Source organism: Impatiens glandulifera, chromosome 2 (assembly GCF_907164915.1).
Source record: "Impatiens glandulifera chromosome 2, dImpGla2.1, whole genome shotgun sequence".
NCBI classification, from domain to species: domain Eukaryota; kingdom Viridiplantae; phylum Streptophyta; class Magnoliopsida; order Ericales; family Balsaminaceae; genus Impatiens; species Impatiens glandulifera.
The window spans coordinates 51617497-51645414 of NC_061863.1; the positions used below are offsets into that span (position 1 = coordinate 51617497).

The following is a 27918-nucleotide window of genomic DNA, read 5'->3' on the forward strand; positions in this document are numbered from 1 at the left end:
TCTTTCTCTCTCGACGATCATTCTCAATAATTGTATATTTTTTACTAGTGTTCTCAAGCAGGTCATTCTCAGACACGTCCTTCACATGTAGATCATTCTTAAGCATGTCCTTCACATGCAGATCATTCAATGGTTGATCATCTTCTTGAATTATTGGAATGCGTGCAATGGCTCTACTTTGTCTAAACTCCATGTGTTAAAGTTGTTGTCTCCAACTTTGTTTTCTAGAATTTTGGGGGCATTAATTGTGTTAGAGGACCTCCCTTGTTCTCATTCCTTCTCCATCTCCTTCTCCATGCCCTCTACTTGTCTTTGTACTTCAGTTCGTCAGAGTCGACTTTAGTGGACTCTTCAATTTTTAATTCCTCTCTCTAGATGTTCAATACACATTAAACATTATCTTCTTCAATTTGTATCTTCACTCCACTATTCAGGATGATGACCCTGCTTCTAAAGTTGAAGAGGCTCACAATGCTTCGGGGAAATTGAACTAGGAATTTAGATATGTCTAGTGAAAGAAGGGAACCAAATCCAATGTCTTCATTGTATTTTTTTTTGAATAATTGTTGAACAAGGTTGTGAAGGCCCATTGGAGAGGTTCGGGTCTTAAATATTGGATCTTTCTCTGTAGAAAGCTTTCTTTTTTAAGAGGTTGCACAATATAATTTTCGTGAGTTATTGTTGTCAGTATTTCCAAGGGTGTGGAGTGTTTACTTGATGTGAGGGTTTACTTAATTTATTTCTTCTCATGTATTGTTTTAGTTGACCTCTACAAATGAAATCAAACAAATAAAATAAAGTGTTAAAAATTTTACAAACTTTAAATGAAGGTGTATAAAACGATTTATATGAATGTGTAAATCGTTTTATATGAAGAAGTATATTTCAGTTTTCAAACATTAAATGTCATAGTTCTTGTATATATTCCAGTTTTCATGCATTATAAGTTGTATTAAACATTAAACCAATCATTCTAAATGATTTTAACAAGTTTGTTATCATATTTTATTTTTAAAGCACTTCAGCATATCGCATTACATGTGTGTAAATCGTTTTACACTTTCATGTAAATCATTTTACATGACAATTTGTTATATATATTTCTATTTTCAAACATTAAAAGTCGTATTTCCTGTATATATCTCGATTATCAAGCATTAAATATTGTATTTGAACATTCTAAATGATTTTCATGAAAACCTTCTGCAAATTATTCACTTACAAGCTAATCAGTGTTACGATTTATATGAAAAGATTGACATATATATGTTTCAAAAAGTCTAGTCAAATCTGTACATTATCTACTTTTTAAATGATTTGCATGAAAACCTTATGCAAATCATTCACTTAAAAGCAAATTAGTGTTGTAATTTACATGAAAACCTTGATATATGATTCAAAAAAATCTAGTCAAATTTGTACATTATCTACTTTTTAAAAGATTTACATGAAAACCTTATGCAAATCATTCACTTTAAATGAATACTACATAAATACAATTTTAAATGAGTTACCTCCTAGTTTTATCTTTCGATTTTTCATCGATTCAATAATGAAACGATTTGTTTTTATGATTTCCGATTATCAAATGAGAGATAAACATAAATCTTTTAAAAAATAAGAAATAAAATTTAGAGTTTGAAAAACTAAAATGAGAAACAAAACTGAAAAATTACCATTTTATCTTCACAATACCAGAGTTTCAGAACTATTTGATATCAAAGTTCTCCAAAAAGAAAAGAGACTCGACCAAATGAGAGAGAAGAAGACGAATGAGTCGCAGGCAAATGAAGGTCGAGAGAAACCATTTTTTCTTTCATTGAACAGAAAAACATTTTTCATATTGTTATTTTTCATTGTTATTTTTTTATTTTTATTTTTTTCTCGGACGTGTGCTGCACGTCTATCTTCGCTCCCTGCATTAGTTGATCCTTCCTTTATAAATAAACCCACATACAATCATGAACAACTCCTCTCATTTTCTTTCTTCTTCTCGAAGTATATCTCATCTGATCTGTTCTCTCAATATTCAACTCCTAATTCTCTTCTCATTCTCTCTGTCTGCCGAAATGGACCTCCTTGAGGCAATTAGTATTCAGACGGAGGTCTCGTTGTCACTGGCGAAGCAGGTGATGCTGAGACATGCCAAGCACTCCAACTCGGTGTTTTCTCCGTTTTCCATTCACATCCTTCTCAACCTCATAACTTCCGGCGCCAAAGGCCCTACCCTCGATGAGCTCCTCTCATACCTTAAGTCCAACTCAAATGAAGATCTCAACTCTCTTTCTTCCCAGGTAATCGCTCTCGTCTTCGACGCCGTTGGCGATCCCCGTTTTGGACCTAATTTGTCATTGGCTAATGCTGCCTGGATCGATCAGTCTCTCTCTCTCAAGTCTTCTTTCAAACACGTCGTGGAAGATGTTTATAAGGCTTCTTGTAATCAAGTTGACTTTCAAACCAAGGTCAGTCAGTCAGTAACCCACCCTCCTTTCATGTTTTCTAGGGACTTAATTATTTATTGTATGATCGATCTTCTGTGAAGGCTGTGGAAATAACTGGGCAAGTAAATGCATGGGCTGAGAAAGAGACCAAAGGCCTTATCAAAGAAATTCTCCCCCCCGGTTCAGTCGACAGCTCGAGTGATCAGCTAATCCTGACAAATGCTCTGTATTTCAAGGGTACCTGGACTGAGAAGTTTCGTGCATCTCAAACAAAGGACCGTGACTTTTACCTTGTTAATGGAAACTCAGTTAAAGTGCCTTTCATGACCAACTGCGAGAATCAATACCTTTCGGCCTTTGACGACTTTAAAGTTTTAGGCCTTCCATATGAACAGGGTCAAGACGAACGTAGCTTCTCCATGTACATTTTCCTTCCAAATTCAAAGGAGGAAGGGGGTTTGACAGCCTTGGTAGAAAAACTTAACTCCCAACCTCCCGGTTTCTTAGATCGACACTTGCCTTATAGGAAAACAAGAGTGGGAGAGTTTCTGATACCAAGATTTAAGATTTCTTTTGGGTTCGAAGCTTCAGAAGTTCTGAAGGAACTGGGATTGATTTCTCCTTTTACTGAGGGTGGTGGACTCACAGAAATGGTGGACGATTCATCAATTGGCAAAGAGTTGTATATCTCAAAAATTTTCCACAAGTCTTTTGTTCAAGTCAATGAAAAAGGGACTGTGGCTGCAGCTGCTTCTGCTTTTTGTCCGGTTAAAGTAAGCCTCACAGTTATTGATGATGATCCCATAGATTTTGTGGCAGATCACCCATTTCTCTTTATCATAAGAGAAGATCAAACTACTGGAGTGATTCTCTTCATTGGGCAAGTGTTTAATCCACTTGAAGATTAATAATAATAATAACAGGTTTTTGAAGGGTAGACTATGCATATATTGCTTCTTCTGTTGGTAGAGAAAGCAGGCTAAGCTCTCATCTTTCTTGTTGTGTGTTTGTATTTCACTAACCTAACTTCATTAAAATGTCTTACATATTTTCATGTTCTTGTTGGCATCATCAGATTTTATAGCTGTTACTTTTGATTTGGACAGTGATTTTTTACTTCTGTTGTGTATTATGGTATATATTTAATATAAGAAAGTTTGATGAACATTTAAGGATCATATTTACTTACATAGAGTATCATATTTGTCTCTATGTCCAATTAACGAAAAATAATAACAATATTAATTTTTTTCATGGGTGTTTCGGTAGGCGAGACTCGAAGCCAAGACTGACTTTAGTTGAGCGATAGTCTAATTTTGTTGGTTGCACATCTAAAATCTTATGGATTTTGCTTGTTTGTTTGATTTATTGTGCGTCTCTCGCTTGTTTCATGATCAAAACAATGTCTTTCGTTTGATCGCGCTTGTTTGATAATCAAAACAATGTTATTGACATTTGACTTCATCGTATCAAATTTCGTCAATGTGTTATTTGCAAATAGCTCTAGGATGATCGTGACTGAGCGTTTGATGGTGAGTCCTAGACTTGTAGAAGGTATTTATCTTTTTTGTAATGTTGTTTTAGCCCTTCATGATTTGAGTGTTTGTAAATTATATTATGTCAGTTTTTACTTCATTGTTTCTGTAATTTTTTATTACAATAATGAATTTAATGCTTTTTGGAAAAGAAAAAATAAATTTATTAATTTATAAGGACTTATGAGTTGAGTCTGTAACAAAGACTTGAGAGTTAAGTCTATTTACCAAATAATACAAAGGAAAAAAAAAGAGAAAACTTTACTTTAAAGATGGGGTGGGTAAAACAAATTAAAGTAAGAGAGAAAAAAGACTATAGAATATAATAGTAAAACCACATAATTAGAATTATGTTGTGCGGAATGCAAGAAATTGATGAACAATGAAAAAATAGATGAATAGAGATTTATTATTGTCAAAGATGAAGATGAAAAGATTACAGCAAAAGAAATAAACTATGACTATAAAAATGCTGAAAACAAGAAAACATAAATACTAACTTAATTAAACATAACTGTATAATTGAATGTGATATTAATTCCTATACTAAAGGCAGATCATTACAAATCTCCACATTGCCTTAGTATCACCCAACAAAAAGAGCCTGATCAAACTACTTCCAACTGTCAACATTTAGCAGGTCCAAACAATGGGTGAATTTGTTAAGTGGAACTGGCTTCGTGAACATGTGAGCAGGATTATGATGTGTGCTGATCTTCTTCACTTTGATTCTCTTCTCAGTACGAAGAAAATGATAACGAACATCAATATGTTTGGTTCTATCATGATGCACTTGATCTTTGGCCAAACAAATAGAAGTTAAGCTATCACAAAAAACAATTGTCTGATCATGATGGATACCAAGGTCATTGATTAATCCTTTCAACCATATACTCTCCTTGGTTGCTTCAGTTAGCACCATATACTCAGCCTCGGTAGTGGACAACGTCACAGTCGACTGTAATGTTGCCTTCCAACTAACCACAGAGTCACCAAGGGTGTAAACATAACCAGTCATTGATCTTCTACCATCGATATCTGCAGCATAATCTGAGTCTGAATAACCAGTTACGAGACACTGGTTATTACTCCCATAAATGAGACCAACATCGGATGTGCCTCTCAGATAGTAAAATATTCGCTTTACCGCTTGCCAGTGTTCCTTACTAGGTCGAGACATAAACCTGCTAACAACACTAACTGAATACGCAATATCAGGTCTAGTGCATACCATGACATACATTAAACTACCCACCGCACTAGCATACAATACTGTAGAAAAAATAAAGTGAAGAGAGAAATTTTATTGCTTGTGTTTTCGTTGTGATTCTTACATAAGACTGTCTAGTGCTTAAATAGTAAGATTATATTAGCAGAAAATGAAATAATTAAATAGTAAAATCATGTAATTGATAATCAACGGTCAATTAGCAAATCAATTAGTCTAATTGATTGATTTGCTGTTGACTTTCTCAACATTCCATTCTTGGAATTATTTTCCTTCCAAGATAATTCTACACTCTCCCTCAAGTTGGGTAGTAGATGTTGAGACTTCCCAACTTGCCACATACTTCCTCGAGTCAGCTTGGTGAGTATGTCAGCCATCTGATTGCGGGATGTAACATAGAGGGGTGTAATAGAACCTTGACAGAGATTGAAGAGGGTGTTGCCGATGAAATGTTGATGACATTCTTTCAATTTGACTGATTCAAAAATCATAATTCACTTAGTTAGAGGAGTGGCTCTTGGCTCTCTTGGCTATTGGCTCTTGTCTCTTGGCTCTTGTCACTTGACTTTTGGCACTTGGCTCTTAAAACTTGGCTCTTGGCTCTTGGCTCTTGACTCAGCTCTTGAAGTGAAAAATGATAATTTTTTAACAGATGAAATGTTGGAAGAAATCTCTAGACATTAGGACGATACTTGCCAAAAAAAAGAGACAAATTAAATCTGTCGAGACACAAAGACGATGTTCGATACAGATTCGACTATAAAAAAATTCACTGAGATTTGTGATAATAATTTTAGAGAAATATGAGATTATAGAATCATTTGAGTTCTCCTCCAATGGCTATTTCCACCATTGGAGGAGGCAGCGGAAAATTGTGAGTCGGTTTCTTCAAGATGAAAAAACCCGCTCTGATACCATGTAGAAAAAATAAAGTGAAGAGAGAAATTTTATTGCTTGTGTTTTCGTTGTGATTCTTACATAAGACTATCTAGTGCTTAAATAGTAAGATTACTTTAGCAGAAAATGAAATAATTAAATAGTAAAATCATGTAATTGATAATCAACGGTCAATTAGCAGATCAATTAGTCTAATTGATTGATTTACAAATCAATTAGTCTAATTGATTGATTTGCTGCTGACTTTCTCAACATTCCATTCTTGGAATTATTTTCATTCCAAGATAATTCTACAAATACATTAGACATGTATAACTTCTCAGCTTCAGACTGGGGTGCAAATGCAGACAAATGATCAGTAACAGCTGCAGAAGTATTGAGAGTCTTTGTTGTACTCATCCCAAAACGAGACAATATTTTCAAAATATAACTCTTCTGTGAAAGAAATAGCTTCTTTTGAACTCGATCTCTTACTATTTCCATGCCCAGAATTTTTCGTGCTCCACTAGATCTTTCATATCAAACTCGGAACTGAGAAGGTCTTTCAGTTTTTAAATCTCCGACATCTTCTTGGTTGCGATTAACATGTCGTCTACATACAGGAGTAAATAAATCAAAGAACCATCACCGATTTTGTTGTGATAGACACAACAATCATATGCACTCCTATTGTAACCATGGTCAATCATGAAATTGTCAAACCGCTTATACCACTGTCGAGGAGACTGTTTAAGTCCATACAAAGACTTCTTCAAACTACAAACATGTGTTTCCTTACCAGGAACAAGAAATCCTTCAGGCTGACTCACCAGTATATCCTCCCCAATATCACCATGTAAGAAAGTCGTCTTCACGTCTAATTGCTCGAGTTCCAGATCCTGATGTGCTACTATAGCTAGTAGTACCCTGATAGAAGTGTGTCAGACTACATGTGAGAATATCTCATTGTAGTCTACGCCTTCTTTTTGACTGAATCCCTTTGCAACTAATCGTGCTTTATATATGGTCCCTTCAGCACTAGAGGTTCCATCTTTCATTTTGAAAATCCATTTGCACCCAATGACTTTTCTTCCCTTAGGTAAATTAACCAGCTCCCATGTATTATTCTTGTGAAGTGATTCCATTTCCTCACACATGGCAGCAATCTATTGTGCAGAATCACCACCATTAACAGCTTCATTGTAAGAAGTTGGCTCGTTATGTATGACATCTTTAGCTACCTGAAGTGCATAACTTACCATTTCTTCATTATCATTCATATAGGGAATGATTGTCCTACTTCCAGGACCAGTTGAAATATTTTTTCCCTCGATTGAATGAATTAACCTGTCAGGAGCTTTAATTTGCCTTCTAGGTCGTGTTGTAATGTCAGATTGACTTTCAGGTGCTCCAAATTGATGAACTTCCTTAGATGGCTTATCAGTATCGTGTGTCATGCCAATTGTCCCTTGAACTAGAGCCACCTCAAGCTTCATATGTTTCTCGATATTATTATTTTCTCCAGAAAGTGATGGGCTGATAAAGGAGTTAAGTATAAACTTCTCATTAAATGTGACATCCCTGCTGAGGATTACTCTACCTTCAGAAGATGATCAGATTCTATATCCCTTGACTCTTCCATAGCCCATGAAAATACCCTGTTTTGCCCTTGGTTCCAACTTCCCTTCATTAACATGATCGTAAAATGTGCACCCAAAGATTTTCAAATGAGAATAATCAACGACATTATCAGACCATACCATACCTCGTAAGGGATTCTGCAATCAATCCCAGTGTGTGGTGCATGATTTATCAGATAGCAAGTCGTTAAGACAGCCTCGCTCTAGTACTTTCTAGCCAATCCCGCATTAGAGAGCATGCTTCTAACTCTTTCTAACAGTGTTTGATTGACTTTTTCTGCTACACCATTCTATTGTGGTGTACCTCGGACAGTGTGATGTCTTGCAATCCTCATATCCCTACAGAACTCATTAAACTCAGATGAACAGAATTCAAGTCCATTATCTGTTCGTAGCCTCTTAACCTTCTTTCCAGTTTGATTCCCCACCAGTGCCTTCCAATGTTTGAAGGCCTTAAATACCTCGCTCTTATGTCTCAGAAGATACAACCAGGTCATCCTTGAGTAATCATCTATGAATGTTACAAAATAGTTATAACCTCATATACCTTCAACTTGAGCAGGACCCCAACAATCAGAGTGGATATAATCTAGTGTGCTCTTAGTTTTGTGAACCCCCTTACTGAACTTACGGCGATGTTTTTTCCCGAAAATGCAGTGTTCACACAACTCAAGGTTGGTAACCTTGTGGCCAGATAGAAGATCTCATTTGGACAGAATTTGCATCCCCCTCTCCCTCATATGTCCAAGTCGCATATGCCACAACTTGGTTACATCAGGGTGCCAATTCACAGATTTGGATGCGACCGCAACGGAACCTGTCAGCGTCTTACCTTGTAGTATATACAAGGTATTATGTTTGATACCTTTCAGTATTATTTTTGAACCTTTACTGATGCACAATGTTCCTTCTTCACCGCTAAACTTGAAACTTTTAGCATCTAAAATGCCTAAAGATATTAGGTTCTTCTTTAGTTGAGAAACATGTCGAACGCCAGTTAGGGTCCGTATCTTACCATCATCAGTCAGAATCTTGATAGTCTCAATACCCACCGTTCTATATATGGCTTCATTTCCCATGACAACGTTTCCACCATCATAATCTTCATATGTATCGAACAATTCTTTGTTCGGACTCATATGATATGAACACCCTGAATCCAACACCCACGTATCAATAGGGTGTAGAGAAGCGTTAGCTATAAGGGCAATGTCCTCCTCCGAGTCGGTGTCTCTATCTTTATGTGCTATAGCAGCCGTAGAATATTTGCCCCTTTTCTTAGGACAATTATTCTTCCAATGACCGGGTTCTTTACAGTAATTGCAGATGTCTTTAGCACTAGGGCCCTTAGCTTTGTATTTTTGATCATTCTTCTTTCCAGGCCCTTTGTAGTTGACTGTGATGACAATCAACCCAGATGCTTAATTGTCTACAATTTCACCGCTCGCCTTATGGCGCAGTTCTCTAGTATGAAGTGCTGACCAAACTTCCTCTAGAGTTACGGAGTCTTTACCCACAACGAACGATTGAACAAAATTTTCAAACGAGTTGGGTAAAGATACCAACAAAATTAATGCAGCATCTTTATCTTCGATTTTAACATATATATTTCTCAATTCAAGTAATATAGTGTTTAACTTATCAAGATGTTCACGAAGAGACTTACTTTCAAGCATACGAAGACTGAACAGACGTTGCTTCAATAACAACTTGTTAGTCAGTGACTTTGTCATGTACAAAGCCTCTAACTTCGACCACAGACTAATTGCGGTATCTTCATCTGATACCTCAGTAATCACTTCATCAGCCAGACAGAGTAAAATCGTTGAGTGTGTATTCTCTTCCAAGACCTCAAGCTCAACAGTGATTTTACCAGAGGAAGACTCCTTTGCAAGACCTGCAACTATCTTCGCCTTTTCCTTCGACAATGGTGCCCAGACGCCTTGTTAGTTAAGCAAGGCTCGCATTTTGATTTGTCATAGACCAAAACTGTTTCGCACTGTGAATTTTTCGATTTTCAGATTCATTGAAGACATCTTCTCGCCAGAAAACAAATAGTGATAATCTGATCGGATTTAACCCGCTCTGATACCAATTGTTATGCGGAATGCAAGAAATTGATGAACAATGAATTGTGGAAAAAACAGATGAAGAGAGATTTATTATTGTCAAAGATGAAGATGAAAAGATTACAGCAAAAGAAATAAACTACTACTATAAAAATGCTGAAAACAAGAAAACGTAAATACTAACTTAATTAAGCATAATTGTAGAATTGAATGTGATATTAATTCCTATACTAAAGGCAGATCTTTACCAATTCCGTAATCAGACAATATAATTCCAGTTACTATCAAAAATTAATCTAATAAAATATTTTTAAAAATTCTGGAAGATAAGAGAAAAGAAAACTTATTTGAAACTGTAAAGTAATTGATTATATAATAAATAATTTTATTAAAATTATAAGTTTTTTTGTTATTAGAGTTCCTTGTTTAATGTTTTTATATTTTAATTAATGTTTTTATTTTTAATATATTTTTACTTAAATTTATAAGAATAAATTATTATGAATATATATTAATAAATATTTATATTATATAAAGTCCTTAATATATTAATTAGTATTAATATATATCAATTGATCAGTCAAAATTTATAACTTTTTAGTAGGAAAGAAATTATACTTCATCTAACAAGACTTGACGTTATTATAAGGGAAAGAAGTCACAAAGAACTCCTTCAAGGAGAGGGAGGCCACTCAATTTGCACCAGCTAATATAAAAATAAATAAAAGAACATTCAGAAAATGTATTTAAGCACTGAATTTGATTATCTAATATAAAAATAAATAAAAGAACATTCAAAAAATGTATTTAAGCACTGAATTTGATCATGAGTTATTTTATTATTTTTAAGAAAATTATTAGGTCACCTAACATTTTAATCATTCAAATAAGCTAAATAATATTATTTTTTAATATGAAATGATATTTTAAATTAAACAATCCTAAATATAATGTATAAACAATATAATGTTAGTAAAACTTACACAAGGCCAAATGGTGAAGTAAATCTTATGTTTTTTTAGGTCTTGTCTGTTGTCTACAATTCACGAGTTCAACAAAACTGCCCAAACATCAATTACAACGCTATCGACCCATTTATCGTTCTCTAGACTAAGGAAGTTCTCACGCGTCAACTTCACGTATGTAGTCTCGAATAACATTTTCCTACAAAACACAATAAAATAACATATTCGTAGACTTTTTATTTTTTCATAAAGAAGTGTTACCAGAAACATTACTTGGGATTATGTCCTTCTAGAAAGATCAACTCTAACATAAGTTTATACTACGTAGTGAATCATTCTACATCCTTAAAAAGATTAGAGAATAATGGGGATTTCAATGCCGTAGGCAATTTTATCACCCTCTTTTTGGACTATGAGACAACATAAACAACGAAGTCTATCTTAAAGATGTCGTCTTCAACTCTGTTCTTTAGAATTTTTTGGAGCATTTAATACATTGGAGGACCTCCTATGTTCTCTTTCATTCTTCATCTCCTTCTCCACGCCCCTCAACATGTCCTTGTACTTCAGATCGTCAAAGTCGACTCTAATGGACTCTTCAATTTCTAATTCCCCTCTCGGAATATTCAATACACATTGAACATCTTCTTCTTCAATCTGTAGCTTCACTCCACTATTCAGGATGATGACTCTGCTTCTAGAATTGAAAAGGTTCACAATGCTTTGAGGGAATTGAACTGGACATTTAGATATGTTTAGTGAAAGAAGTGAACAAAATCCAATACCTCATTACATTTTTTTTCCGAATAATTGTTGAACGAAATTGTGAAGGCTCATGTGAGAGATTTGGGTCTTAAATATTGGAGTTTTCTATTTATAAAGCTTTCTTTTTAAGAGGATGCACAATAGAATTTTCATGATAGGTTGTTTCTAGTATTTTCAAGAGTGTGGAGTGTTTGCTTGATGTGAGGGTATGCTTAATTTACTTCTCATAATGTATTGTTTTAGTTGAACTATTCAAATGAAATCAAACAAATAAAAGAAAGTGTTAAAAGGCTTAAAAACTTTAAATGAAGGTGTATAAAATGGTTTATATGAAGGTGTAAACATTTTACATAAAAATGTAAATTATTTATACTTTCATTTAATCGTTTTACATACTATTTGTTGTATATATTTCCGTTTTCAAGCATTAAATGTCGTATATCTTGTATATATTTTAGTTTTCAAGCATTATAAGTCATATTTAAACATTAAACTAAGCATTCTAAATGATTTTAACAAGTTTTGTTATCATATTTTATTTTTAAATCACTTTAGTAAATCGCATTACAGGTGTGTAAATTGTTTTACACCTTCATTATGTAAATCATTTTACATTATAATTTGTTGTATATATAATTCAGTTTTCAAACATTAAAAATCGGACTTCCTATATATATTTCAATTTTCAAGCATTTTATGTTTATTTTAACATTCTAAATGATTTACATGAAAACCTTCTGCAAATCATTCACTTAAAATCAAATTAGTGTTGCGATCTACATGAAAACATATACATTATTTACTTTAAATTAATACTATATCAATATAGTTTTAAATGAGTTGACTCCTAGTTTTATTTTTCAATTTTTCGATTTGTTTCTATGATTCCTGATTATCAAATGATAGATAAATGTAAAGGTTGAAAAACTGAAATGAGAAATAAAACTAAAAATTTATCAATTTCGCTTCACAAGACAAGAGCTTCAGAATTATTTGATATCGAGGTGCTCCAACAAGAAAAGAGACGCGAACAAACAGGAGAGACGAATGAGACGGGAGCAAAAGGAAGAGAAATAAGAAAGAAAACGTAAAGCTTTATCTTCCGATTTTTCATCGATTCAGTAAACAAAACAATTTATTTCTATGATTCCTGATTATCAAATGAGAGATAAATGTAAAACTTCAAAAGAAATAAGAAATAAAATGTAAAGCTTGAAAAACTAAAATGATAAATAAAACTAAAAATTTACCATTTTCGCTTCACAAAACAAGAGCTTCAAAACTATTTGATATCGAGGTGCTCTAAAAAGAAAAAAGTACGTCTCGAGCAAACGAAAGAGAAGAAGAAGATGAATGTGACGCGAGGTAACAAAAGAGAAACAAGAAATATAGCGTAAAGTTTTATCTTCCGATTTTTCATCGATTCAGTAAACGAAACGATTTGTTTCTGTAATTGTTTATTATGAAATGAGAAATAAACGTAAAACTTGAAAAACTAAAATGAGAAATAAATTAAAGATTATTATTTTTGCTTCACAAGACAAGAGTTTCAGAACCGTTTGATATCGAGGTGCTCCAGAAAGAAAGAGATGCAAGCAATGGAAGAGAAGAATAAGGCGAATGAGGCGCGAACAAACAAAAGAGATTAATAGACTAAGAGAACACGAGCAAATAGAAGAATAAAAGAATAGAAGCGACCACATATAGAAACCATTTTTCATTGGAAAAAACCTTTTTCATTGTTTATTTTTTATTTTCTCGGACGTGTGCTGCACGTCTATCTTCTGTCCCTGTGTTAATTGATCCTTCCATGATAAATAAACCCACATACAATTATGAACAGCTCCTCTCATTTTCTTTCTTCTTCTCCAAGTATATCTGATCTGATCTCTCTATTCATTCTCTCTGTCTGTCGAAATGGACCTCCTTGAAGCAATTAGTATTCAGACGGACGTCTCATTGTCACTGGCGAAGCAGGTGATGCTGAAACATGCCAAGCACTCCAACTCGGTGTTTTCTCCGTTTTCCATTCACATCCTTCTCAACCTCATAGCTTCCGGCGCCAAAGGCTCTACCCTCGATCAGCTCCTCTCCTACCTTAACTCCAACTCAAGTGAAGATCTCAACTCTCTTTCTTCCCAGGTAATCGCTCTCGTCTTCGACGCCGTTGGCGATCCCCATTTTGGACCTAAATTGTCATTGGCTAATGCTGCCTGGATCGATCAGTCTCTATCTCTCAAGTCTTCTTTCAAACACGTCGTGGAAGATGTTTATAAGGCTTCTTGTAATCAAGTTGACTTTCAAACCAAGGTCAGTCAGTCAGTAACCAACCCTCCTTTCATGTTTTCTAGGGACTTAATTATTTATTGTATGATCGATCTTCTGTGAAGGCTGTGGAAGTAACTGGGCAAGTAAATGCATGGGCTGAGAAAGAGACCAAAGGCCTTATCAAAGAAATTCTCCCCCCCGGTTCAGTCGACAGCTCGAGTGATCAGCTAATCCTGACAAATGCTCTGTATTTCAAGGGTACCTGGACTGAGAAGTTTCGTGCATCTCAAACAAAGGACCGTGACTTTTACCTTGTTAATGGAAACTCAGTTAAAGTGCCTTTCATGACCAACTGCGAGAATCAATACCTTTCGGCCTTTGACGACTTTAAAGTTTTAGGCCTTCCATATGAACAGGGTCAAGACGAACGTAGCTTCTCCATGTACATTTTCCTTCCGAATTCAAAGGAGGAAGGAGGTTTGACAGCCTTGGTAGAAAAACTTAACTCCCAACCTCCCGGTTTCTTAGATCTACACTTGCCTTTTCACGAAGCAAGAATGGGAGAGTTTCTGATACCAAGGTTTAAGATTTCTTTTGGATTCGAAGCTTCAGGAGTTCTGAAGGAACTGGGATTGATTTCTCCTTTTACTGAGGGTGGTGGACTCACAGAAATGGTGGACGATTCATCAATTGGCAAAGAGTTGTATGTCTCAAAAATTTTCCACAAGTCTTTTGTTCAAGTCAATGAAGAAGGGACTGTGGCTGCAGCTGCTTCTGCTGCTTGTGCGATTCCTGTATGCCTCAGAGTTATTGAAGATGATCCCATAGATTTTGTGGCAGATCACCCATTTCTCTTTATCATAAGAGAAGATGAAACTGGAGTGATTCTCTTCATTGGGCAAGTGTTTAATCCACTTGAAGATTAATAATAATAATAACAGGTTTTAGAAGGGTAGACTATGCATATATTGCTTCTTCTGTTGGTAGAGAAAGCAAGCTAAGCTCTCTTCTTTCTTGTCCATATGTTTCTTGTTCTTGTATTTGAATCTTTGTCGACTGTCTGTCTTTCTTGTTGTGTGTTTGTATTTCACTAACCTAACTTCATTAAAATATCTTACATATTTTCATGTTCTTGTTGGCATCATCAGATTTTGTAGCTGTTACTTTTGATTTGGACAGTGATTTTTTTCTTCTATTATGGTATAGATTTAACATAAGAAAGTTTGATAAACATTTAAGAATCATATTTACTTACATAGAGTATCATATTTGTCTCTATGTCCAATTAACGAAAAATAATAAATATTAATTTTTTTCATGGGCGTTTCGGTAGGCGAGACTCGAAGCCAATATTGACTTTAGTTGAGCGATAGTCTAATTTTGTTGGTTGCACATCTAAAATCTTATGGATTTTGCTTGTTTGTTTGATTTATTGTGCGTCTCTAGCTTGTTTGATGATCAAAATAATGTCTTTCGTGTGAGTCTCGCTTGTTTGATGATCAAAACAATGTTATTAACATTTGACTTCATCATTTGATTACGCTGTCAATGTGTTATTTGCAATAGCTATACGATTATTGTGATTGAACGTTTGATGGTGAGTCCTAGTCTTGTAGAAGGTATTTATCTTTTTTGTAATGTTGTTTTATCCCTTCATGATTTAAGTGTTTGTAAAAATATTATGTTACTTTTTACTTCATTGTTTCTGTAATTTTTCATTACAATAATGAGGTTTAATGCTTTTTGGAAAAGAAAAAATAATAGTTTTATAGAATTTATTAATAGTCCTTATAAATTGAGTCTATAACAAAGACTTGAGAGTTAAGACTTAAGTCTATTTACCGAATAAAACAAAAGAAAAAAAAAAGGAGAAAGCTTTACTTTAAGAAATGGAGGGTGGGAAAAACAAATTAAAGTAAGAGAGAAAAAACACCAAAGAATATAATAGCAAAACCACATAATTAGAATTTTGTACCCAGAAAATATAACTTCATTACTATCAAAATTAATCTAATAAAATATTTTTTTAAAATCTGGAAGATTAGAGAAAATAAACTTATTTGAAACTATAAACTTATTGATTATATAAGAAATAATTTTATTAAAATTATAAGTTTTTTTTGTTATTAGAGTTCCTTGTTTAATATTTTTTATATTTTAATTAATGTTTTTAGTTTTAATATATCTTTACTTAAATTTATTAGAATAAATTATTATGAATATATATTATTAAATATTTATATTATATAAATTTCTTAATATATTAAATTAGCATTAATATATATTAATTGATCAGTCAAAATTTATAACTTTTAATAGGAAATAAATTATACTTCATCTAATAAGTCTTGTTATTATAAGGGAAAGAAGTCACAAAGAACTCCTTCAAGGAGAGGGAGGCCACTCAACTTGCACCAGCTAATATAAAATTTAATAAAAGAACATAAAGAAAATGTATTTAAGCACTGAATTTGATCATGAGTTATTTTATTATTTTTAAGAAAATTATTAGGTCACCTAACATATTAATCATTCAAATAAGCTAAATAATTTTATTTTTAAATAGGAAATGATATTTTAAGTTAAACAATCTTAAATGTATCTTTGACAATGAGATGGGAGTAACTTATATCAAAAAGTTAGTGTGGAGCATGATTTTATTAAACACTCTCAAAAAAATTATATTTTTCTATGATAAAAAAAATTTTATATATTATATAGATTAATATATTAAAATTAAATATTATTATAAAAATTAAATTTAAATATTTATAAAATATAATTACACAAATATTAATATTTTAAGTCCCCCAATTTGAAGGGTTATAAATAAGAGAAATGGTTTAGAAAGCGACCGACACAAGAGCGAATGCATCGAATCCAACGTGTGACATGAGACGTTGGATGGAGAGAGAAAAATAAAAAATAAAATAAAATAAAGGTTTTCTTTTCGAAAAGTTTCCCTTAAAAAAAAGGTTTCCCTTTCCATTAAATTTTCAGAAAATCATCCTCATCCCCGTATTCATCTCTCAAATGCAAAAAGGGTTCTCTCAATGTGATTCTTCTTCTTAACTCTTTCGAACCAAAACGCTATTAAATCACTATCATGTTTGTACCTTCGAGCCCCGATCCAACTTTCACAAAGCAAAACAAAGCTCTCGTTGTCGTCGGAAAAGATATGTTATTAAGGACGAAAACCTAGTTTGTTCTTAGTATTGTAGTTTGTTTCTTTCATAGTATTTAAATCATTATATGAACAAAGAAATCGATAACAGGTATGAAATCAATGCATTGTTTTTAATTATAGTTGTTTTTAATATGAACATGTTTATAAAAGTGGGAGATAATATGGTCAACTACAAATTTTTAATATTGTAGTTGGTTTATATGAACACGTTGATTTGCTTTTAGGTTAAAAGTTGTTATAATCATTTAGAATGTTCAAATGCGACATATAATGCTTGAAAATTGAAATATATACAGAAAATGCAACTTTTAATGCTTAAAAACTGAAATATATATACCAAATTGTCATGTAAAACGATTTACATGAATGTGTAAAACGATTTACACCTTCATGTAAACTATTTTACACACCTTTAATTCGATTTAATGAAGTGCCTTAAAAATAAAATATGATAACAAAACTTGTTAAAATTATTTAGAATGATTGGTTTAATGTTCCAATATAACTTATAATGCTTGAAAATTAAAATATATATTGGAAATTTTCAAGTTGTATGTGAGTCAGTCATGTAAATCCATACATGATGTTTCATGTAAATCCCTACTTAAGTTGAAATCTTTATAATGTAAATCCCTACATAAGTTGAAATCCTTATAATGTAAATCAACCATCCACATCCCTACCTGAGGTCCCAATTCCTCAACCATCCACATCCCTACCTGAGGTCCCAATTCCTAATGTTGTCGATGTTCAACTACCAAATATTGTTAAGATCAAAATTCTGGCAGTTGAAATGATGTTTTCGTTTGAAATTGAACTGCATTAATATTATAATGTTTATGCCCAAACCAGTTGTTTTAGAATTTGCAAATTATGAGCCAAAAATGAAGAAGACATGAAGCAAAAATACTTCACCATTGTATGTGTTAAAAGTGATAAGCTTAAAGCATTAAGAGCCAAAAATGTTTTACAACCTCAACCTTCCACTTAAACAAAATGTGAGGCCAAAATTAACGTTGTTGTTCAAAATAAAAATGAATTTGTGATAACTAGTGTCTTTCTTGAATATAATCATCTGTTGAGCTCGAAAAAGTCACGATATCTTAGATCTCACATTATTTTAGATTCAATATCAAAGAGAAGATTGTAATTAAATGATGAACCTAGGATAACTTTGGTTAAGAGTTTTCAATCAATTTTAGTGGAGGCTGGAGGTTATGATAAATTGTCATTTGACAAGAGATCTTATAGAAGCGTTAAATAAATTTTATTTCAGAAGTTATAAGGTTGAGGTTAGAGGATGAATATTTTGAAGCGTTAAATAATTATTTCTCGCAAATACAAAATATGTGCTTAAATGTTTATTACGTATTTGACTTGAATGAGAAATCTCGAATAAAAAATGTGTTTTGGGTAGATGGAAGATGTCGGACAACTTATGAATACTTCTATGATGTCATCACTTTTGATACAATAAATTTGACCAACCACTACAACATGCCTTTTACTCAATTTGTCGAGGTCAATCATCATGACCGGTCAATTTTGTTTAGATGCGACTTATTATCAAGTGAAGATTCAGAGTCATTCACTTGGTTGTTTAAGTCACTTCAGCCAACACAAAAGATGAGACTTTACCACTGAAACTTGGTTGACTTGTATGCATGGACTTGCTCCAAACGCCATAATAACTTACCAATATCGATCAATGTCGATTGCAATTGAAAATATATTTCTAAACGTTATTGTCTCTAGCATATTATGAAGAAACTTTCTATAAAATTAGTTGTTCGTGCTGAATATAAAATGATAAGTAAATAATGAATGACATTGTTTATAACTCCATTACAATTGAGTAGTGTGAGGACAGTTGGTTCAAAATGATAATAGAATTTAAATTGAATTGGAATGATTGGTTGAATACGTTGTATGTGAAACGAAGTAAATGGATTTATATGTATGTTAAAAAGCCACTTTTGGGCAAGTATGTCAACATCTCAAATAAGTGAAAGTATGAATGCGTTTTTTGATTACTCTGTTCATTCAAAAATATCACTAAAAATATTTGTTGAGCTTACCCTCGATGATGTAATGAGTGTTGAGATCGAAAAACCAAAAGAAGAAGAATGAAGAGAGCAATGTGAATGGAGATGGACTCTTGGTTCGAGTGAGAACAGAGAAAAGAGACAATAAAAAGAGAAGAAAATGCGTTCGAAGTCTCTCGGGAAAAAATATAATAAGTGCTACAATTGTGACAAGGAGGGCACTTTAAGCAAGATTGTCCAGATTTGAGTAACGATGGGAAGAAGAGCGGAGAAGCGGCGGTTGTTCAAGTGGTCGAGAATGGGTACGAAAGTACGGATGTTCTCGTTATCTCCACTATTCAGTCCAACAAGCGTTGGATTATGAATTACGGGTGTTCGTTCCATATGACACCTAACTAGAGTTGGTTTGAGAACTATGAAAAGACTTTTGTGGGCAAAATTTATTTTTAATTTTCTTTGACGTGTGCTGCACGTCTATCTTTGCTTCCTGTGTTAATTGATCCTTCCATTATAAATAAACCCACATACAATTATGAACAGCTCCTCTCTTTTTCTTTCTTCTTCTCGAAATGGACCTCCTTGAAGCAATTAGTATTCAGACGGACGTCTCGTTGTCCTTGGCGAAGCAGGTGATGCTGAGACATGCCAAGCACTCCAACTCGGTGTTTTCTCCGTTTTCCATTCACATCCTTCTCAACCTCATAGCTTCCGGCGCCAAAGGCTCTACCCTCGATGAGCTCCTCTCCTACCTTAAGTCCAACTCAAATGAAGATCTCAACTCTCTTTCTTCCCAGGTAATCGCCCTCGTCTTCACCGTCGTTGGCGATCCCCTTGGTGGCCCTAAATTTTCATTTGCTAATGCTGCCTGGATCGATCAGTCTCTCTCTCTCAAGTCTTCTTTCAAACACGTCGTGGAAGATGTTTATAAGGCTTCTTGTAATCAAGTTGACTTTCAAACTAAGGTCAGTCATGAGTCAGTAACCCACCCTCCTTTGATGTTTTCTTCTGGGGACTTAATTATTTATTGTATGATCGATCTTCTGTGAAGGCTGTGGAAATAACTGGGCAAGTAAATGCATGGGCTGAGAAGGAGACCAAAGGCCTTATCAAAGAAATTCTTCCCCCCGGTTCAGTCGACAGCTTGAGTAAGCTAATCCTGACAAATGCTCTGTATTTCAAAGGTTCCTGGACAGATAAGTTTGATGCATCTGAAACAGAGGACCGTGACTTTTACCTTGTTAATGGAAACTCAGTTAAAGCGCCTTTCATGACCAGCAGCAAGAAAAAACAATTTGTTTCTACCTTTGACGACTTTAAAGTTTTAGGCCTTCGTTATGAACAGGGTCAAGACAAGCGTAGCTTCTCCATGTACATTTTCCTTCCGAATTCAAAGGAGGAAGGGGGTTTGACAGCCTTGGTAGAAAAACTGAACTCCCAACCTCCCGGTTTCTTAGATCGACACTTGCCTTATAAGAAAGTGGAAGTGGGAGAGTTTCTGATTCCGAGGTTTAAGATTTCTTTTGGGTTCGAAGCTTCAGAAGTTCTGAAGCAAATGGGATTGATTTCTCCTTTTACTGCGGGTGGTGAACTCACAGAAATGGTGGACGATTCATCAGTTGGCCAACAGTTGTATGTCTCAAGCATTTTCCACAAGTCTTTTGTTCAAGTCAATGAAGAAGGGACAGAGGCTGCAGCTGCTTCTGCTTGTGTGAGTACTATCATGTCCTCCTTAATTATTGATGATGATCCCATAGATTTTGTGGCAGATCACCCGTTTCTCTTTATCATAAGAGAAGATGAAACTGGAGTGATTCTCTTCATTGGGCAAGTGTTTAATCCACTTGAAGATTAATAATAATAATAATAGTAACAGGTTTTAGAAGGGTAGACTATGCATATATTGCTTCTTCTGTTGGTAGAGAAAGCAAGCTAAGCTCTCTTCTTTCTTGTCCATATGTTTCTTGTTCTTGTATTTGAATCTTTGTCGACTGTCTGTTTTTCTTGTTGTGTGTTTGTATTTCACTAACCTAACTTCATTAAAATATCTTACATATTTTCATGTTCTTGTTGGCATCATCAAATTTTGTAGCTGTTTTACTTTTGATTTGGACTGCTATATTTTTTTACCTCTGTCGTGCATTATGTATTAGATTTAACATAAGAAAATTTGATGAACATTTAAGAATCATATCTACTTACATAGTGTGGTATTAGATGGATGTTAAACGTTACTTATGTTTATTGAACAGAGGACAATCCAAATGTTTATTGTTTCTATTTAAACAAAGCGAAGAAACTATGACAATGTTTCAATTTGCAAAAACACCTTCTAGTCTCTTCTGCTTTGTTTCATTAAGGTTTTATTGGTGATTAAGAATGATATTGTATTTTTCCCTATATAATTTCCAACCAATACATTTTCCCATTCTTTAACACATTTTTCCTCTATTTCAGTTGACAGTTTAAATTTAAAATGAGAAGTGAGTAACTTCATTTTTGTTTTAACATCTCCCAAATAGATTTTTTCTTTATAAGTATGATCATCTGCCTTAAAGAGTTAAGTCTATATAATTAGTTAGTATAGGGATCTTTAGTCTTTTAGTTTGAAAGAAATTTACTTGGAATCTTATAAATTGTTCTTAATAACTTTAACTAAGGGTGGTACACTAAGAACTCCTTAACAAGGGATGGCATTCTAAAATTTCAGAAACAAAAAAAAAAAAAAAAACTGAAAAAGAATTGTTCCAACTACATATTTAATACATATATGAAATTAAAATCAACTTGCATCAGCTAATGTAAAATTAAAATAATAAAAAAAGTGTTTAAGCATTGAACTTCATCATGGGTTATTTTATTATTTAAAAAAATTATTACTTCACTTAGCATTTTAATCATTCGAATAAACAAAAGTAGTCCTTTTATTTTTAAATAAGAAATGATATTTTAAGTTAAACAAACTTAAATATATCTTTTCATTTATGTTTAGTGGCAGAGATGATAAATTGGGATCATAGAGGATGAACTTATTATTTTCAGTTTTTCTGAAATTTTTACCAGGCACCTTTGTATAAAAAAAAATTAATTATATATATATATATTTGAATAAAGTAGAACAAAATTTATTTTTTTTCATCTTAAAACATTAAACTACTTTGTAAAGTAAGAAATATAAATAATCATAGAAAAAGTGAACTATTTGATAGATTTCATAAAATGTAAGATAAATTCAAATGTGCTTCGAAATGAAGGCCCAAACCAATCAAAATACTTATTTTCATACTATACTTTTTTATTTTTCATTCTACTAATTCACGCAAGTAAGATTATCACTTGATTGATATTGTAATTAAATAAGTAATTGATGAAATGGGTAATCGCTCAAACTTTGGAGTCGCAGTATTTGACATAACAAGGTTTATTCGCGAGCTTTTATAAGTGTTGGAAGCCGAATTGAACAATAGATAGAGTTTCAGTTATCGTGAGAGTCTTACTCCTATGAAATAAAGTGGAAGGTAAAGTTAAAGTACTAAAGTCAAAAAGAAGTTTCTTATTTTTGTGACACAATCTACAATTATAGTAAGTACTTTAAAAGCTCAATAAGGATTTTCCTCCAAGTCATGAAAAAAAAATTAAATATTTGCGTGAGTCATAGCATAGGGATTCTTCATACCGGAGACAAGAGATTGAGACAGGGATGATTGCTCACCAAGTCGATAATCTGGTGCATTAATCCATAACATTCTCTACCCAACAAATTTTTGTTCTAGCAGTGTGGACGCTAATCATAAATTTAAATTTTATAAAAAGTAAATAAATATACTAACGATGTTCACAGAAATGGTGGATGATTCATCAGTTGGCAAACAGTTGTATGTCTCAAGCATTTTCCACAAGTCTTTTGTTCAAGTCAATGAAGAAGGGACAGAGGCTGCAGCTGCTTCTGCTTGTGTGAGTACTATCATGTCCTTAATTATTGATGATGATCCCATAGATTTTGTGGCAGATCACCCATTTCTCTTTATCATAAGAGAAGATGAAACTGGAGTGATTCTCTTCATTGGGCAAGTGTTTAATCCACTTGAAGATTAATAATAATAATAACATGTCCATAATTATTGATGACGATCCCATAGATTTTGTGGCAGATCACCCATTTCTCTTTATCATAAGAGAAGATCAAACTGGATTGATTCTCTTCATTGGGCAAATGTTTAATCCACATGAAGATTAATATCTTTGTCATTTTAGAATAGGGATGCCTATGCATATTGCTTCTTTTGTTCATAGAATCCATGCGGTCTATCTGTCTTTCTGGTTGTATATTTGTATTAAAGAAGAAGACTGTTTGTTGTTGTTACTTTCTTATTTATGGGGGCTATAAAAGTACATTTTCTCCCTTCCCTAATCTAACCTAACCTATTTAACAGCAAATCTTATTTTCATGCTCTTGTTGGCATCATCAACCCAGTAAAGACATCTAGCTGTCTGGTACAGAACATATCTTTGTTGGTTTCTTGCTTCAAACAACACCTAGCTCCATCTTTCATGTTTATAACATTGGAACTTTTTTGTTCAATGAATGAATGATTACAACAAAATGTTATCTGAGCTGTGGGAGAGAAACTAATTATTCATTCAAGAAGTTTGGGCAGCAGCCAGAGTTTGTATGATGGTTCTATGCCAAGGATCGGAAAGATGATAAACAAGATTGTCTATTGGGCCAACATGGGTTAGAGAGGCTTGCACGAAAATGCCCAGCATGGCCACCATTGCCAACCGTCCTAGACAGTAAGTATAAAGCAAGCAATTTATTATATATCTTTGGCAAGAGAAAGAGAGGGAGGGAGACAACAAACCATTTTTAATCTCCTTGAGTTTCCAGCCATGAGCATTCTTGATGTCTTTGGCGATGCCAAGAGGATTCAGCAAAGGACCCCCTGGGTAACTGTTAACAAACAAACAAAAAGGTTTGTTATTATAAACCTAGGTGCTATTATAATGAAATCTGTATAGAAGAAGAAAAACTATTAGTTACTAAAACTGACCCTGGTTCTAGACCTTCCAGTGCAGCTTCCAAACCAAAGAAGAAAGAAGTATCTTTGCCTTGAGATCCAGGACTGGTGAAATCCATGTACCTCTTAGTTTCAACAAATCTGGGAGACAGTCAACAACAACACACGCAATATATTCTCAGTTGAAGAATAAATCAAACAAATGTATGTCTTTCTGTATCTGTCTTGTAACTTGCAAGTTGTACCTACCCCATCAAGATTAGCTGGACAATGAAGAGAGCTGTTGTGCTGGCAAAATCGAACTTTGTGGCACCAGCCTCATACCATACCGGCAAATTGCTTATTCCGGATACACGAATCAACTAAGAAAAAGAGCCAACGAACAAACACAAGACTGACTTAGCAAGAAGAAAGAAAGAAAATTTAAGCACTGAGATACTCCTACTACTACTACTACTTACATCTGTGAAAAGGATACCAGCAACTCCAGCCATAGCAAAACGAGCATGGACCAATTCAGCCTGCACATACCACTTCAAGCTTGCAGGATCCTCCCCCAGTCCAAGTGGGTCAAACCCAAAATCTCCTGCAAGACTAAGAAGAAGAAGAAATAGAGAAAAAAGTCAATCAGACTGGACTAGTAAGTAGTTAGTGGTCAATAACCAGAAATGACTTCACCTTCCATCAAGATATGGAGGTGGGTCAAGGCCAGGGAGCCATGTGGGCCTTGGCTGCTGCTGGGCATGAACCACAACCCTAGAGGAGTAGTGCTGCTTCCAGTGCCGCCGACCACGATTAAAACACAATGGATGATGATTGTTCAAACCTAAAGAGGAAGATGATTTGCCAGTGACCAGGAATGACAACGAAGAAGGCCGAACCAATAATAATCCCCTGCCAACAGCTGCATAGGCCATCGCAGCAGAAGAAACTTTTATAGATAATAATAATGTGTTAGAAGAACGACAGAGCATATAAAATATGCACCATACCACACTAATTTGGATGTATGGATGGATGGCTATGGATAGTATAGATGATAGGTGGGCCCCTTCTCCAAGATTTGGTGGAACAGAATAGATTAGACAAAATAAACCGTATAAAAGTCAAAACGAATACATGATACACTGATACATCATCACTCACATTATTAATAATGGTATAAAATGCAGAAATAGATAGATTATCCATCTCTAAAACAATTCAATTAAACTTCATTTTGACACATTAAGCGCATACATCCAAAGTAATGGCTACAAATACTTGATTCCAACCATCATCACAAGAGAAATGGTAAAGGATCACAACAGAGTAAGTAGTACTCTAATAAGGTTCACAAAGTAGTAAACAACAAAAGGAGGAAAAGGAGACTTCTGATTAAGTGCATATATTATTTATCTATCGCCTGCTAGACATGCTGAAAGAGCTGACTTTCATAGGAGTAGCTACCACCAGTGGCGCTTCAGGGGAATCACTGACTGCAAACTTATCGTGCATGAAGCGACTGTCGACAATTGAGTCATTTTTCAACACTATCTTGTAGCAATAGCAGCTCTTTAGTCCCACCTGGTTTTTGTAGCATTCATGAGAACCATCTTTTACTTGTAGGAAATTCCATATTACACTAAACTTGCCAACTGTTGCAACAAGATGCCTCTCTTGCTTTCCTTGCTCTGTCACCTAATCATCATCCAAAAATAAATATATATGTTAGTTAGCCACTCACTCAGTTCTATCACCTAACTGCTAGAGTAGTTTCTTTAAACAGTGGAACATTAACAACAGCACAGCAACCAGAACATTTATGGGGAAATAAAGAGATAAATTAACATACCCATGAGAACTGGGCGCCTCGGAATTTGTTGTTAGCACCAGCCATATGAGAATCAAGAGGAGTTAGCTTCAACAATCTTGGAGCTGAAATTCGGTTGCCCATTCTGCCGGAAAATCCAGTCTTTGTCTTTCCATCCTTTCCGGTGAATAGAGTGCATATAAGGATTAAGTAGCTATCCGTCGTGCCCAAAATCCACTTCCCATCATAGGTTACATCGACATGAGTGATAGGAGAACCAAGGCCAGGAAATGCTGTTTTCGCCATTCTCATAGAATTGTTGGAGTACAAACGGATCTTACCGTCAACTGATCCAACAACTATAGAGCCATCACCAGTAGATGCAAAGCACTGGAAATTAGTTCCTCTGGAAAACTGATGCCCTTGGGTCCAATTCAAAACAGGAGCACTAGCACTAGCAAGGTCCTGAACCATCCCACCCTTATCACGCATATCCCACCTGCAAAGACGGTTGTCATCCAATCCCAGAAATGTGGATCCAGAAGGATCCATTTGGGCTCCCTTATTGTCATTAGCAATATCTTTCATGGTAATATCAGTTCCATCTTTTCCAAACTTCCACTCAGTAACAATCTTACCTGTTTCAAGGTCAAGCTGATGCAGCCCCCTTGTGTGTGGCCTCCCATCAGTTATTGGACTCATCAACAGCATATTAGTTTCAGCTCTCATCAAAAGAGCCTTTTTGGGCGTACAAGACTGAGAGTCCATAGTCGATCGTCCACCACCGTAGGAGCTTCCTCCTCCGCCAAACTTAACATAACCCCCTTTTCCATGAATCCCGTGACTAAAATTCTTCACTACTTGAACACCGGAAGCACTCACCAAGAAACTGTTTTCAAGAGCACCCAACGCCAAGCTCTGTATTGCCCCACCATCCTCTGAAGCTTCTTCAAACTCCTCCCGTAGATCCTGATTCGTCCTCACGGGTGTCACCGCACCAGGGCTCCTGAGCAAACTGTCATCAGCATCTTCCCACATAGAATCGTCCGCAGCTTCCGGCTTTATCCATCCAATAAAATCCTTCCCGTAAACCTTGATCTTGTTATCATCATTCGATTCCATCCCATACGCGTTCTCAAATAAACACTCCTCGTACTTGACGATGAAGCTCTTGTAGTCCACATCGGTGAAGAATTTCATAGCCCATACACCCTTTGAAACGAAATCCACTCGTCTTTGATCAGCAAAACATTTTAATTGCATATCAGGGCCAACTTTGACACGAATCTTAGACCCGATCTTAAAGAACCACGAGGTTTCCTCGCGGTCTTCGTCTTCTTCCTCGTCGTCGTCCGAGGTGTCGGTTTGGGAGGCTTTTACAAATGAATATGGGGTGAGTTTGTCTGAGACAATCCATTTTGACTTTGGGGTGTTTCCGCCGACGTGTAGATAGAGCTTGACGGCGTCTTTGAGAGTGGGTTTGTTAGAAGGGTACTTGAGCTTTAGTGCCCTGAGCTTAGCATCCAATTCATCAACAGAAGAGGGTGTTTTGGAATCGCTCCGTTCAGAAGATCTCTGATCTCCTTCTGTGGCGTCTTCATATGTTTCATTGTCTTGTACATCTTTCTGTGGGGTTCGTTCCTCTTCGCTTTCTTGATCGGAGTCTGAAAGGTCCAGATCTTCGCGGCTGTGACCGGCACCCATTGCAGTGAAAATGTGGTTGATGAACCGTGAACGAGAGAGGCTAGGATTTTCTAGAGAGAAAGGAGAGGGTTTGTTTTGAGTAATGAAGATCTGAATGAATGATGAATGAAGAGCGCCAACTCTGGAAATTCAAAATTTGAAGCCTTCTTCTCAAGTAAAATAGGGTTTACCTTCTCAGCCGTCCGTTTTCCGCTGACCTGTTCTCTATTATTAGATTAGGTCTTGTTTCTCGTTGACAGCTTTGTTTGATTTTTGGGATTTTTTATTAGTTTTTAAATAAAATATATATTATTCAAGTTTTTTATTTTTTTAAAATAAATTTAAAATATTTTAATATATGAATTTAGTTATTAAATGATGAAAAATAAATAAAATATCATTCAAATTT

The 27918-nt window shown here is 34.6% G+C and overlaps 5 protein-coding genes across 5 annotated transcripts; 3 read left to right on the forward strand and 2 right to left on the reverse strand.

Moving 5' to 3' along the window:
* The first annotated feature begins 2022 nt into the window (after positions 1 to 2022).
* LOC124924002 (serpin-ZX-like) lies at positions 2023 to 3358 on the forward strand. The gene is made up of 2 exons (XM_047464027.1): positions 2023 to 2462; positions 2543 to 3358. Exons 1-2 carry the CDS (start codon positions 2070 to 2072, stop codon positions 3347 to 3349), a joined length of 1200 nt encoding a protein of 399 aa, XP_047319983.1. The 5' UTR covers positions 2023 to 2069; the 3' UTR covers positions 3350 to 3358.
* Positions 3359 to 13406: 10048 nt separating this feature from the next.
* LOC124924003 (serpin-ZX-like) lies at positions 13407 to 14833 on the forward strand. The gene is made up of 2 exons (XM_047464028.1): positions 13407 to 13829; positions 13910 to 14833. The coding sequence occupies exons 1-2, from the start codon at positions 13437 to 13439 to the stop codon at positions 14711 to 14713; spliced, it is 1197 nt and encodes a 398-aa protein (XP_047319984.1). The 5' UTR covers positions 13407 to 13436; the 3' UTR covers positions 14714 to 14833.
* A 4755-nt stretch (positions 14834 to 19588) lies between these two features.
* Positions 19589 to 20997, forward strand: LOC124926981 (serpin-ZX-like). The gene is made up of 2 exons (XM_047467316.1): positions 19589 to 19981; positions 20068 to 20997. Exons 1-2 carry the CDS (start codon positions 19589 to 19591, stop codon positions 20869 to 20871), a joined length of 1197 nt encoding a protein of 398 aa, XP_047323272.1. The 3' UTR covers positions 20872 to 20997.
* Positions 20998 to 23504: 2507 nt separating this feature from the next.
* Positions 23505 to 25002, reverse strand: LOC124928083 (photosystem I chlorophyll a/b-binding protein 5, chloroplastic). The gene is made up of 6 exons (XM_047468615.1): positions 24713 to 25002; positions 24496 to 24628; positions 24284 to 24396; positions 24068 to 24175; positions 23879 to 23967; positions 23505 to 23803 (listed from the first exon to the last, which is right to left on the reverse strand). The coding sequence occupies exons 1-6, from the start codon at positions 24949 to 24951 to the stop codon at positions 23658 to 23660; spliced, it is 828 nt and encodes a 275-aa protein (XP_047324571.1). The 5' UTR covers positions 24952 to 25002; the 3' UTR covers positions 23505 to 23657.
* A 196-nt stretch (positions 25003 to 25198) lies between these two features.
* Positions 25199 to 27712, reverse strand: LOC124927635 (protein CYPRO4-like). The gene is made up of 2 exons (XM_047468091.1): positions 25869 to 27712; positions 25199 to 25714 (listed from the first exon to the last, which is right to left on the reverse strand). The coding sequence occupies exons 1-2, from the start codon at positions 27528 to 27530 to the stop codon at positions 25433 to 25435; spliced, it is 1944 nt and encodes a 647-aa protein (XP_047324047.1). The 5' UTR covers positions 27531 to 27712; the 3' UTR covers positions 25199 to 25432.
* Between the last annotated feature and the right edge of the window lie 206 nt (positions 27713 to 27918).